The 12,074-nt window shown below is 54.8% G+C and overlaps 3 protein-coding genes across 3 annotated transcripts; all 3 read right to left on the reverse strand.

Annotated features, from left to right (window-relative positions):
* Nucleotides 1-1,000: 1,000 nt before the first annotated feature.
* VTN31DRAFT_5196 (uncharacterized protein) lies at nucleotides 1,001-1,480 on the reverse strand (the record flags this gene model as incomplete). Its single annotated transcript, XM_069405668.1, has 1 exon — nucleotides 1,001-1,480. One exon carries the CDS (start codon nucleotides 1,478-1,480, stop codon nucleotides 1,001-1,003), a length of 480 nt encoding a protein of 159 aa, XP_069260709.1.
* Nucleotides 1,481-2,421: 941 nt separating this feature from the next.
* VTN31DRAFT_5197 (uncharacterized protein) lies at nucleotides 2,422-8,385 on the reverse strand (the record flags this gene model as incomplete). The annotated part of the gene is made up of 4 exons (XM_069405669.1): nucleotides 2,422-2,439; nucleotides 2,491-3,438; nucleotides 3,492-8,141; nucleotides 8,224-8,385. 4 exons carry the CDS (start codon nucleotides 8,383-8,385, stop codon nucleotides 2,422-2,424), a joined length of 5,778 nt encoding a protein of 1,925 aa, XP_069260710.1.
* Nucleotides 8,386-8,895: 510 nt separating this feature from the next.
* On the reverse strand, nucleotides 8,896-10,693 carry VTN31DRAFT_5198 (uncharacterized protein; the record flags this gene model as incomplete). The annotated part of the gene is made up of 2 exons (XM_069405670.1): nucleotides 8,896-10,505; nucleotides 10,564-10,693. 2 exons carry the CDS (start codon nucleotides 10,691-10,693, stop codon nucleotides 8,896-8,898), a joined length of 1,740 nt encoding a protein of 579 aa, XP_069260711.1.
* Nucleotides 10,694-12,074: the final 1,381 nt, after the last annotated feature.

Here is a 12,074-nt window from a genome sequence, read left to right on the forward strand (position 1 = left end):
CTGAGCTCCTCACACTTCTCTCCATCCTTTCTCATACGCGCCACAAGAAACAATCCAATGCTATGTAGCTCAAGGTCGGCTTGCATCTGCACGCATCCGAGGCTGTATCCGTCGCCATGTTATTGACCTTTACGTCTCGCTTATCGAAATAGTCTTCCGTTTTGCCTGCGATGTCCGCGGCACCTTGATCGATTTCTTGCCGCTGACTTAAACATGATGCCAAGCGACTAGCGGTGTACTGTACGGAGTACGGTAAGTGGACCAATTAGTCACGTGATCAAATAAAATCGATTAATAAATTTAGTTAAGAGGAATATGACTACTAAGTAGAACGGACTGTGTCACGTGACCTCGACTAGTACATAATATGTCGAGAGTATGTCCTCCGGCACACAGCAAGCATCTCACAGAGCGCTGTCTTTTATGACCTTTTGTCGGGGTCGATAAGGTGCCAAATTCCTTCTGCCCTCGCTTTGGCAATGAACCGCTCATTCCAGGCCTTCCAGTCTTGAGGGCCGGTGAGCTGTACTGTCTTGTTTGGCATTTTGGCAATGACTTTAGTTGCCCTCAACAAAGGATATCAGTGTGTAAGCAAAAGGATGGCGACAGCGGGTCAAGATGACGGACTTGTCGCGAGCGTTGTCGATGCTTTGTGAACCTCGAAAACCCGGTACTCAGAGAATGTTCAGAGCGAATCCGGGCTCATAACTGTCCGATAGGATTCAGTTACGAGCACGAAAATGATGCGAATTGTGACGAGGAACTGGTAATGTATTGTACTGACACTTGATAGGTACTGTTCGAGCGCATTGGGGCCTGGGTGGCCCAATCGCAAATGCCAAATGTACGCATTCGCTTTGTGTGGCCTTCGTTTCACCCAGGACGTGAACTTATTTCTTCGGATGTGAAAATTCGCAAATGTTGCCCGCGTCACAACTTGGCAGATCTTTCGCGCCGTAATTCAGGACGTATTGGCCGTAGGACCTCCGGACGATTGCTACTACCATGCTATCCGGCGGACCCAAGTGAGCATATTTTTTGGACGGCGCACCAATGGTTTACGGGCCTTGTCGTATCGGTTCAAGGCCAGGTGCATGTCCTCAATTTCCAGCGTGCCCGCACGCTCCTTCAAGTTTGTGTACCAGACATCCAGATTGTCGCTTGAGAAGCATGTGACACCGTAGATGTCTGGTGAGACTGTTTCCCGTATCCACCGAGTCAAGTGGCTAATCGCATCGGACTCGACAGCGTGCTGGTTAACTTCGAACCTCCAGGTCTTCTCGGCGTGTTCGTACAGCCTTTGACCTGTTTCGGTCAAGTCCGCAACGGTGACCGGGCGCTGCTCCTCCAGCTCGAACGCTTCCTCCGTAGGTAGCGGTGCTGACTGAACAGAGCTGCAACGTAAGGTCGTAGACTGGGACCGAGCAGCCTTCGCCTTCCGCGGGAAGTCTTCAATCGTCGGCTTAACCGGAGCGGGCATAAAAATTGGCCCTTGGTCAGGCTGTTTGGGTCAATGAGATGATGCCAAAGTCGTTTGCCCTTGGCTTCGGAGACGAAGCGCTCGTGCCATTGCTTCCAGTTCTCGGGGCCCGTGAGCTTGATTGTGGTGTTGGACATCTTGGTGGTGGTGATGAGTTCAGATCCGAATTGATGCTGTGGACTTCTTTTCCCGTTGTTCACTTTCAGAGCAAATCCGGGCTCATAACTGTGCGGAATCCACAGCTACGTGCCAGTGTAAACATTGTAATGACGTGTACTAGAGCGAGAAAGTATAGGTATGTAAGTAGTGGTGACGAGTACAGGGATGTGTGTATTGCGCGTAAGTGTCTGAAGACGAAAAACCTTGGAAATTCTCTGAACGCCTTTGGTGGGATCGCCCCTAAGCGAGTGTCACATGACTGATGAGGACCATGTATCAAACCAGTAATGCCATCCTTGATACGAGTATCCAACAGGTACGGAATGTAATGATGATGAGGTAGGTAAGTACAGCACCTCTCAGGTATCCGCGGCACCCAACACCTCCCCCCTAACGGCACTGAGGCAATGACAGGCGGTAGTTCGTGTTGGCCACTTACGAGCATGTACCTATGTAGTCTACTTCGTAGTTCTTGACAAATCGTCCATTGACCACTGCATGCATTCTACTTTCCATAGATAGGTAATCCACAAAGACATCAAATGAAAAAGCAAAAGACTGATCACTCTGTACACCTGCGAACAAAAACAATCTCAACCGCCTATGCATGGTTGATTAAAATCCAATTTATGTACCGTCATTCCGTCGTCACGTCGTCACAGATGGGGTGAGGTCGTCATGAACGGCAAAAAGACAACAAAAACAAACCGGAATGCATCAGGATATCTTGTTTGCTCTATCGAAATCAAATTGTGTAACGAAAAACCATCCGCTTTGCGCCGTCAATGTCTCTTGTATTTCTGCTTTGAGTTAGCCTCTGCTCGATTCATCAGGAAACGAAAGGAACTTACGTCCTCAATCCGACGCCGGTTCGCAGGATCTAATGCATTCCCGGCCCCCAATAGGGTTTGCCCAACCGCCTTGGTAGCCCCGATTGCCGGGCGGAGGATGACCGTCGGTGCTCGACGAATGACCGCGCGCGCGGCGCCCGCCGCGCTGCCGCTGTCGACCACCTCGCCTGGCACCGCGACGATCGCGTCCCGCGCTAGCAGAAGGTCGCGTTCGAGGCTCTTGAAGGCGCCCCGCAGGCCCTGGACCACGCCGACCGGCTGATCCGCGTAGTGCGAGATCTGCTTCGGCTCGTCCTCGTCCGCGGAGGAGTCGCCGTCGCCAGCACTGTCGGCCGCGGCGCCGCCCCGGGATGACTCCGCCGTGAGCAGTTCTTCCGCGCCCTGCAGCACCGTCTGCGTGCCGATGGCCAGTTTCGCACCGAGCTTGACCAGCTCGTTGGTCGTCGTCTTGGCGAACGCAAACGCTCCCTTCTGGATGCTGCGCACGATGCGCCCGTCCTTCTTGTATTCGCGCATCGGGATTACTACCAGGTCCTTGAACCCGCTGCCGACGTTCACCAGCGACCGGATCGGTGCGATGCCTGCCAGCACGCGCGGCAGCTGGTTTCGCTTGATGTCCGGCATCCAGATGTCGTTCAGCGCCTGGCCCAGCTTGTCGAAGCCAGACACGCCGTACAGGATCACCCGCCGCAGCACCATGTCCGCTCCGTCGAGGATGAAGAAATTCATAAACTCCGTTGTCCGGCCCGATCGAAGTCCTGCGTAGTCGACCCTCTTGGGCTTGAAGTCCAGCTTGACTGGCACGGCGTTGATCTCCGCCCGCTGAACAAACGGCACATCTCCTGGCGCGCTCGGAGCCTGCTCGTTCTCGTCTTTGAACTCAAAGAACCGACTCAAAAAATCCAACGCATCCTGATCCACATGTAGACGTAATGGAAGGACCGTAGCCTGCCATTGTTTGTTAGATCGGAATCAATCGTCCAACTTGTGGAAGCAACTACCTTGAGGACAATCTCTGACGCGGCTAGTTCCTGCACAGGCCTCACAATTAAAATCTCCAGATGCACCATGCCCGTGCCACTTTCCCGCTCTCCCGCATCGTGCATGTACGTTGCAAATTTTTTCCATGTCGACGTGGGGATATGGTCGAAAATCTCCAGGTTGTTCACTCGCACGTCGATAGAACTCTGCGTTTCGCCCGACCCAGGTGGAAACACGACCACGTCGGCCGAGACCCCCTGCAGCTCAAACGTCATCTTGTGATGCTTGCTGCGGGAGAGCCGCAGTTTCTTGCCTCGTACCGACGGCGAGCTGCTGTGTCGCCGAGCCGTCGCGCCCGTGACGGTCGTCTGGGTAGCATAACTCCCAGTCTCACTCGCTAGATCGTCGATATTGTTGTTGATTGCCTGGGAGAGCTCACGTGGATCCCGGTTTGCGGGAATCCCAATGTAGATTGAGTTGAAGAGAAAGTCTCCAATCACGGATTCTTCTTCCTCCTCGTCGGGTGACAACCGACTCGCCGCACGCGCACGTCGTTCCATTGCCCGAGCCTCGACATCCTTGACGGCCTTGGAGATCGCGTCGCGTGTCCGTCGCCAGTCATACCCATCGAACAAGTTCCAGATGATATGCACGTCGCGCACGCGCACTCTCAGCGGACTACTGCTTATCTTCACATCGTTGGTCAGTTCGTACGTGTTATGCGTCGAATCCCAGCGGTGCGCAGTGCCTCCAACGGCCGACTGCTTCGCGAAATGATCATCTCGGAACTCCAGTCCAGTCACGCTAGAGTCCAGTGTGATGTTGTATTCGGAATGGACGCTATCCAGGAGGTGGCCAGGCTGTGACGAATCCGCCGCCAGACCGGTTGCGTGCTCAGGATCTCCCGCTGCGCCAGGACCCGCCGGATAGAAATCGCTGACGTACTCAAGTTCATCCGCGATGCCCCTTTCATCGTCCTCGTCAGGCACCGCGGCGAGCGCCTCCGGATCAGAAACAGGTTCCGTGGCATAGGCATCGCCTGTGAAGGACGCGAGCATGTCCTGAAGGGGCATCACCTCCGTTCGATACTTGACGGCCGTGCTGGGCGGTGTGGGAGGAACCAGACCATTGAATAGATTGATCAGCGTCTTCGTCGAGTCGGCGCAAGTCTCCAGAATAAGAAGATCATCGCGGAGTTCTACATCGACCGACTTGTTTCCTTCCTCCGTGTTATAGATCTTCACATCGGCCAGAGCGGATGACATGTAGGTAACTGGAACGTAGCCCATGTCGGCAAATGCTTGAACTTGTGGACTGTTCCCGGGAATCTTTCGTCTTGGGTTCTCCGGGGAATCGATGTTTCGGACGTCATCGATAATCATCAAGGTTGCCTTTTTGATATCAAAGACCAGCTCGGAGGGCTCATCCTCTTGCAAGACGCTCGTGAACTTGGCATAGGTCAGTACGATCAAACCCTTCGCGGGCATGTCGCGGGGATTCAGCCCAATGACACAGTCCCTTGACGCCACGGCCAGCCGGAACGGTTTGGTGGAATCTGGCCTGGAGATTTCGGAGGGAGCAGACGACGTTTGATGACGGTGGGTGACGGGAAGGTCCGCCAAACTTGCGACCGAGTTGGCCATGCCGACTGCAAATTCCTGAGCCGTGCTGTTGCCACCCAGTCCCAAGAAAGCTGCCAAGGTTGAGACAATGTACTCGGCTCGTAGGTTGTGTAGCTTGACCTTCACCGTTGGATCAACGTCGTCAGCAATATAGCGCGCCATGATCATCGGAAGAGGGGGCTGTCCAATGCCTTGCTCAGCCGGCGGCTGTAGTGCCTCCCCCACAAGCTCCTCGTCTCCATTTCTCGTCAGACTAAGACGCTTGATTTGCGCGGCGATGAGAGCGGGAAGAGTGACGTGCGCCACTTCGAGATCCTGAGACCGGACCTGCAGATCGCCAACGTTGTTGTCAACGTGCAGCTGGCCGTCGAACTCACGGATCAGAGCCAACGTCATGATTCCCGGTCGGTCGTCATCAGGCAAGTACTTGGCAACGTTCGACAGCTTGCCTATCTCTGCTGGAAGATGCGATAGGAGCCTCAGCTCTTGCGTGTCACTGACGATCAACTTCACCGCGGCGACAGTGACGCGGACTACAGAGCCTTGGCGACGCTGCCTGAGGAGGGTATCCAGCATGATGTCGTCGTCATCCCCGTACTTGTCTTTGGACGGCGTGATCAAATACAAAAGACGATCGAGATCGACCTCTTTGGGGGAAAAGAGGTACTCGATCCGGATGTTGTTGAAGCTGATTTTGCCGGGCGCATCGCCGTCGTCTTCGGTTGAAAGTGGCCCGCTCAGCTTGGCTTTGTCGATCTGTAGCCCAACGCCTTCGAACCTGCTGACCATTTTGACGGCCGTCGTCTTCAACCTCAGCGAGCATTTCTCGCCGACCAAGTCGACTACGAGACCGCCCAATCTTACATTCACCTTCCATGAAGAAGACGTCGTCTGCGGGGTCTTTGGCCGAGGGTCCGGGACACCTGCGAAGTGCACGCCACGGGACGAGGTCGAGAACCGCGGCTCGTCTCCTCGCACTGTAGACATGGAAGATATGGAGCTGCCAAGTTCCAGAATCGTGCTTAGTCCTCCAAACCAGCCCAGGATCTCCTCCAGTCGCTGGATGTTCAAATTCAAGTGTAAGGGTAGCGTGGTTATGGTAGCCCTTGCGGAACTAGGGGACTTGACGATGGACAAGGACAGCTCTGCATGGGTTGGCGCCAGCACGTCCCTGACAGATTCTCTCATCTTCAGGTCCTCGTTGAAGGATATGAAATCTTCCGAAGCGTATCCCAGGACAAACTTTCCCAGATTGACGTTGAGTTTCGATAGCTCGTTGATAACCAACACATCAGCCTTCAAGCCAGATATCGCCGCGCGCAGAATGATACCCTGCACTGGAGCGTCATTCTGCGGAGCATGGTGCCCATGGTACGGAAAACCTATCAAGTGTTCCAAGAACTTCACCGAGCAATTCCCAAGGGAGAATCGAAGGTTCTGAGATTTGTTGGCTGTCGGCGTCGTAGAGCTTTCTGGTCGTTTCTGATCGGACTTGGTCGCAAAGGCGCCCAGCACCTTCTGGCTGACCTTCACAAGCAACCACCCAGTGGCGATGTCAAACTGCACAGAGACATCCTCAACATTGATTTCGATGGCATTTGACGGCTTTGACGCCGGACTTTCCTGGATTGAAACCTCACCAGCGAAATCCTCGACTCTTATGGAAGCCAAAGAGTCGGTGCGAGATCTCCTTGGCAAATTAAAAGTCGTAGCCCTGAAGCTGCTGTCCATGAAAGACGATGTCATACTGGCGGACAGTCTTGCGTCGGCAGATTCAGGTCTGGGGCTTTGGCGAACGGGGGACGATGGAGTATCTGGCTCATTGATCTCCGTTGGCTGCTCGGCGGTTGGCACCAACACGGTAATCTTACTGATGTCGAGGATTCTACGAGCAACCTCTGGATCCTCGGACGAGGTTTCCACAGGCCGGGAAGACATCGTGTGTGGTGAGGTCGGGGCACTGGGAGCACCGACATCCCGGCTACCCTGCCTCACGACGGGTGTATCAGGACGGTCGATAGTAGGAGTAGGAGCGCCATCATTCGCAGGAGTAGATGCAACGGCTGAGGTCGATGCGGATGTCGAGGCAGCCGGGACAGTTGTATGGTATGACACTGCCTCCGATGTATCCCACGATCCTGGCATAGAAGGTGTGGAGTCGCTAGAGGCATAGCTCATAGCACTCATATACATGCTCTCTGCCTCCTCGTGGGAGAAAAGCCTGGATTCGGACAGCTCCCCATAATCATCCCCAACAAGCACGGGGTCATGGTCATGGTCGCTTTGGGAGGGCTCTGTCGATGGCGGCGATGGGTCGGCCGTGAAGCGGGCGTAGTTGGAGAAGACGACGGGTTCGGACACTAGTAGGGCCTGGATCGCGCTCAGGGAGATCTCTCTCCTGGGGACCTTGCCGGAGCCAGCCCCTTCCTCTTCCTGGCCGGAAGCCCCATCGATGACGGCGCCGACGGAGAGCTCCCGGAGTGTGAACACAGCAGCGACTTTGTCTGGCCTGTCCTCCGGGGCCCTCTTGATCGGCGCATCCTGACGGAGGTCCATCTCGACCCGGGAGGTGACGTCCGTCACTTTGACCTGCAGCCTGTCCACGACACCCTTGAGAAAGGCGGCGATGAAGCTGGGCAGCGAGACGCCCTCGCTTCCGATACCAAGATCCTCTTCTTCCTCGTCATCGCTAGGGGTGCCGGACGGGCGCTGCAAATGTTGAGACTGCGATGAGATGGCCGCCTCCAGCTCCGCCTTCTTCTCGCGGGGCTCGGACTCGAGAAAGGACTGGGCGAGATCGTTGGTCGTCGGGATTCTGCCGTCGTCATTGTCAGCCGTTGTGCGTGTGTGCTGACCATGCAACCGCGATGTCGGAAGGCCGGTGGCGTCATCGTCGGCGGACAACAGTCTGGCATGCACCTTGATTCCGTCCGCCTCGACGACGATGCCGCTACTGTAGATATCCGCGGGAATGGTGACCCGAAGGAGAGCTATCCGGGCCTTGAGCAGTTCGCATGTCGGGGGTAAATGGAGTATAGAGGCGAGTTTCTGTAATACACAAGCAAGCCGAGTCAGCTTTATCGTTCACTCAATAGCATCACATGAGGCGATCACGATGCCTGCAACGTACCGGTAACTTGAGCCCGACGTCGCGCAGCTCAAAGCTGCTCCGCTGGCCCCATCGAACTCCGAGGGCGTCGAGGTCCAGAGCATCTGTATCGACAAGCTCCAAGCGGGACAGCGCATATCGGAGCAGCCGCTTCTGGACGAACGATGGCAGGAAATAGTCCATCTTTCTTGTTCTATTCCCGGGGACACGACCAGAGCCGAAGCAGGCTCAGAAATGTGTTGAGGTCGACATCGGAGATGTCCCCGTGTTGGCGAAGGGATGAAGGGCTCGGGGATTGACAGATGCTGAAGGCATGAATGTACGGAATCGGAGGTTGAGATGTGGGAGAAAAGGCGGGCACGACTTTTGGCGGAGATTATGCTGCCAGCTGCCCGACCGCGATACGAACGGCGCGAATCAGCGCTGGAGAAGTGAAGTGGACGCTATGAGGGAGTGATGCCAGTCTTGCACCGATGTTGGCGTTGAGGTGGCCATATACCCGACTTGAGAAGTCTACTCGGATGTTTAACTAGGTGAGAGTAGTATGTACTTCAGAACTACAAGACAGTACGGAATCACGGGAATAATTTCCTCCTGTGCTTTCCAAGTCGTCAAGATTTGATTTTCATGCAGTTTATCTTACTTAAAAAGTTCGCATCAGCTCAAGCTTGATATCGCTCTCGCTCTAACTACTTAGTTCTTTGCGTCAACCTCACCGCCGAACTCCTGCACCACCCACTGGCAGAACTCCTCAAACTCTGCGTACCACTCGCGTAACCGCTGGGCTTTCAGACCATCACCCGTGATTCCGCGGCGGATTTCCGACTGCCACTCGCTCGCGCTCTGGTCCTCATAACAGCTCCAAAGGATCGAGTTGTGCGCCATCACCGCCAGTCCGGACAGACCGACATTCTCCAAACCCTGCACGACCTGCCAAAAGTCATGGGTCAGACCGTTCTGCCCATGGCCAAACACCGCGGGATCGTCGTTGCACAGCGATACCGAGACCCCGCGGGACAGCATCGCCGGCAGGGGGTGCTGCTTGATCGAGCCTGTCAGGCGCAGGATCTCGTTGGAGATGGGACAGCACTCGATCAGGATGTTCTTGTTTTTGACCGTGTCGATAAGCAAGGGGTGCTTGAACAAGGAGAACCCGTGGCCAATGCGGCGCGTGCCGAGTAGGATGGCATCGAATAGATTATGATCGGTCGAGTCGCCGTCACCTAGACACTCGCCGGCGTGGAAGAAAAAGGGAATCTCCACCTGTGCCTCGACGCAGAGCTTGCGGAACCAGAACAGGAGCGGGATCAGGTCGACAAGCGGTCGTCCGGCGTCTTCCTGGCCGACCAGGTCGTACCCGCAGATCATGTCTGGAATGGCCTTCTTTGCCAGGATGCATTGCTTCATGTTGTCGGCGATCTCGCGGTTGGACTGGAAGCGGAGCGATGTCCAGATCATGCGGGCGCCGTAAAAGCGCTTCCCTTCCGGGGTGGTCTTGAACCGGTCGATCTCCTCCTTGGAGACACGGAAGAATTCGAGGTAGTCCTTTTCTGGTTCTTCCACGCCCTCGCGCCGATATTCAAACACGAAGGCCGCGCGGAAATCTACATAGCGAATGCCGTCACCGGCAAGCTCCGCCAGTAGGCGCCGAAAGCAGCGACGGAAGATGGGTTCGTAGAACACAAGCGACCCTATGATTGGGAAACATCTGGAAAAGTACCGCCAAATGGCATCCACGCCGTGGTGGTGCCGGTATGCGTGATCCGGCGAAAGCATCATGCGCCCTTTGAGCCATGTCCGGAAGCCTTGCTCGCCTCCGCAGGGAAAAGTCGCAGCCGCGTTCTGGATGGGGATCAATGAAGACGGTGTGTAGTCCGCGGTCCAGATGGAACGCGTCCCACTGGACTCCTCTACAGAAGTCGCAGCATACCGAAACAAGAACGGAGCACGATCGAAATCCTCGGCTGTCAGCAGCGGCGCCGGCGCGTACATGTGAATACCCGGCGTCGAGAAAGCCTGGTCGACGAGCAAATCCAAATCGAACATGGCCTCGAGATGGGCATGCAGCAGCGAGCCCTTGGGCATCTGGCGAACGATGCGCCAGAGCTTCGTGCTCTGCACGCGCTTCTTCGTTGTGGTGAACATCGCGCCGGGGTAGAAGACCTCGTCGGTAAGGATCTGGTCATCGGGATCGAGGTTGGGATCGAGGCTCCAGACCTCGCGCTGTTCCTTTTGTCGGATGTGCGACACGATCTGGCATGCCTTTGCGACAACGGGTGACATGGACTTGCGAAAGTTGGCATCTAGCGGGGCGAATTATCAGCGACTTTTGATGGGAACTTCACTCTTTCTTCGAGTTACCATGACGCTGGTCGTGCTCCAGGTCAATCAAGGCCTGCCGGGAATCCAGGTATTTCTGAACCGCCGGGTCGTCGACTGGAGGGATGCCTTGCTCGGTCGCCCATTCTGCGTCATCGTTGGGAGGAATCATGGCGAAAATTCTTACTATCGTTTGTCGACTTGCAATGGACGGACCGTATCACCTATAAATTCAGCCGCGACGAGCTCAGTGCTGGCAGAACCACTGAACTCTGCGCTGATACTCTTCTGTGAGTACTCGGATTCTTGCGAACGTGTACTCCGTATATTCCCCGAAAAGGAATCTTGACAACATTCATCCGAGGCTGTCTGAGCCTGAGGCTGAAATCGTTGAGCAATTGACGACAGACGCGTCGGTCAGCATCGGCCATCGACGCATCTCGTCGGCTCATTCCGTCACTCCATGCGTGGGACGATCTATCTTAGCCAATGATCGTTGAACATAGACTGGGGGCGGGGCCGTTCCAAAAAGTTTCGAGTCAAATTCGGCTTAGTGGAGAGACTAGATTCTGCGCTAAACTAAAATTGGCTACGGGGCCGATAGCTTGTTTGGCACCAACCATCTTGGGACTAGCGTGGACAATCTTACATTCCTTTGCTTGGCAAGTGGCACGTGACCCTGATAAGGTAAGATCTGCCCCAGTGCATCAATTCCAGTTTTCACTTGGTCTTCCCATCAAGATTGGTCAACTGGTCAAACAAGCAGAAGGATTCAGTGCATGCATACAATGAGACCATACGGAGTAAGGTTAGTACTTATACTTCCACTACTCGTAAATCATTCTGAGATGCAGTCTGCATTCTGGTTGGTCCACGATGCCTCTATTGTCATTTGAAGATAACCCGCTGATACTATACTGTACATATGCAGTCTCCCGGCGGACCAAATCTCAAGTGGCAAACTGTCGGATGTAGTAAAAAAGCCTCTTCCCAGTTGAAGCTTTTGCAGAGTCGCACCACTGGCGTTGGTCACCCTAGGGTTGACAAATTCCTGGAACGGAAAAAATCGACAACCCGACTCGACTCCAGCAATCAGGCTTGATAAGTTGATAGGGCCAGGGTTACATCTGTCGCTTATCGATCGGCTTCAATGTCCCCATGGCGATGGTTGGATGCGTGGTTCGACGCCCATCAAAGCGACTCGGCTCTCCACGGTTTGACGCAGTCGACCCACCGCACATTGAATATGTACAGTATCCGCAATTTGAATGCTCAAGGGGCCGAGAGCTCATTCAAAAAGAGCCGGCGTCATTGGCAGAGTGGTCTTATCAGCATGCAGATGGCGGCGGGTGGCCTCCGTCAGATAAATTTTCCTCGGCCGTAGAAAAAAAAAAAAAATAAGGTCGCGTGTTGCAGGCCGCGAAATAGGTCCGGGGCACATGCGAGGTGGAAGACGAGCCTGGATGCCTTAAGAGGAAGACGTCCCTTCACTGTGATTCCGCTGTGTGAAGGCAAGATTTCCCTGTCAGCCAGGACAACTGTGCTTTGTCTCT

This window comes from Thermomyces dupontii (genome assembly GCF_041956625.1).
Source record: "Thermomyces dupontii strain NRRL 2155 unplaced genomic scaffold VTN31scaffold_4, whole genome shotgun sequence".
In the NCBI taxonomy this organism is placed as follows: domain Eukaryota; kingdom Fungi; phylum Ascomycota; class Eurotiomycetes; order Eurotiales; family Trichocomaceae; genus Thermomyces; species Thermomyces dupontii.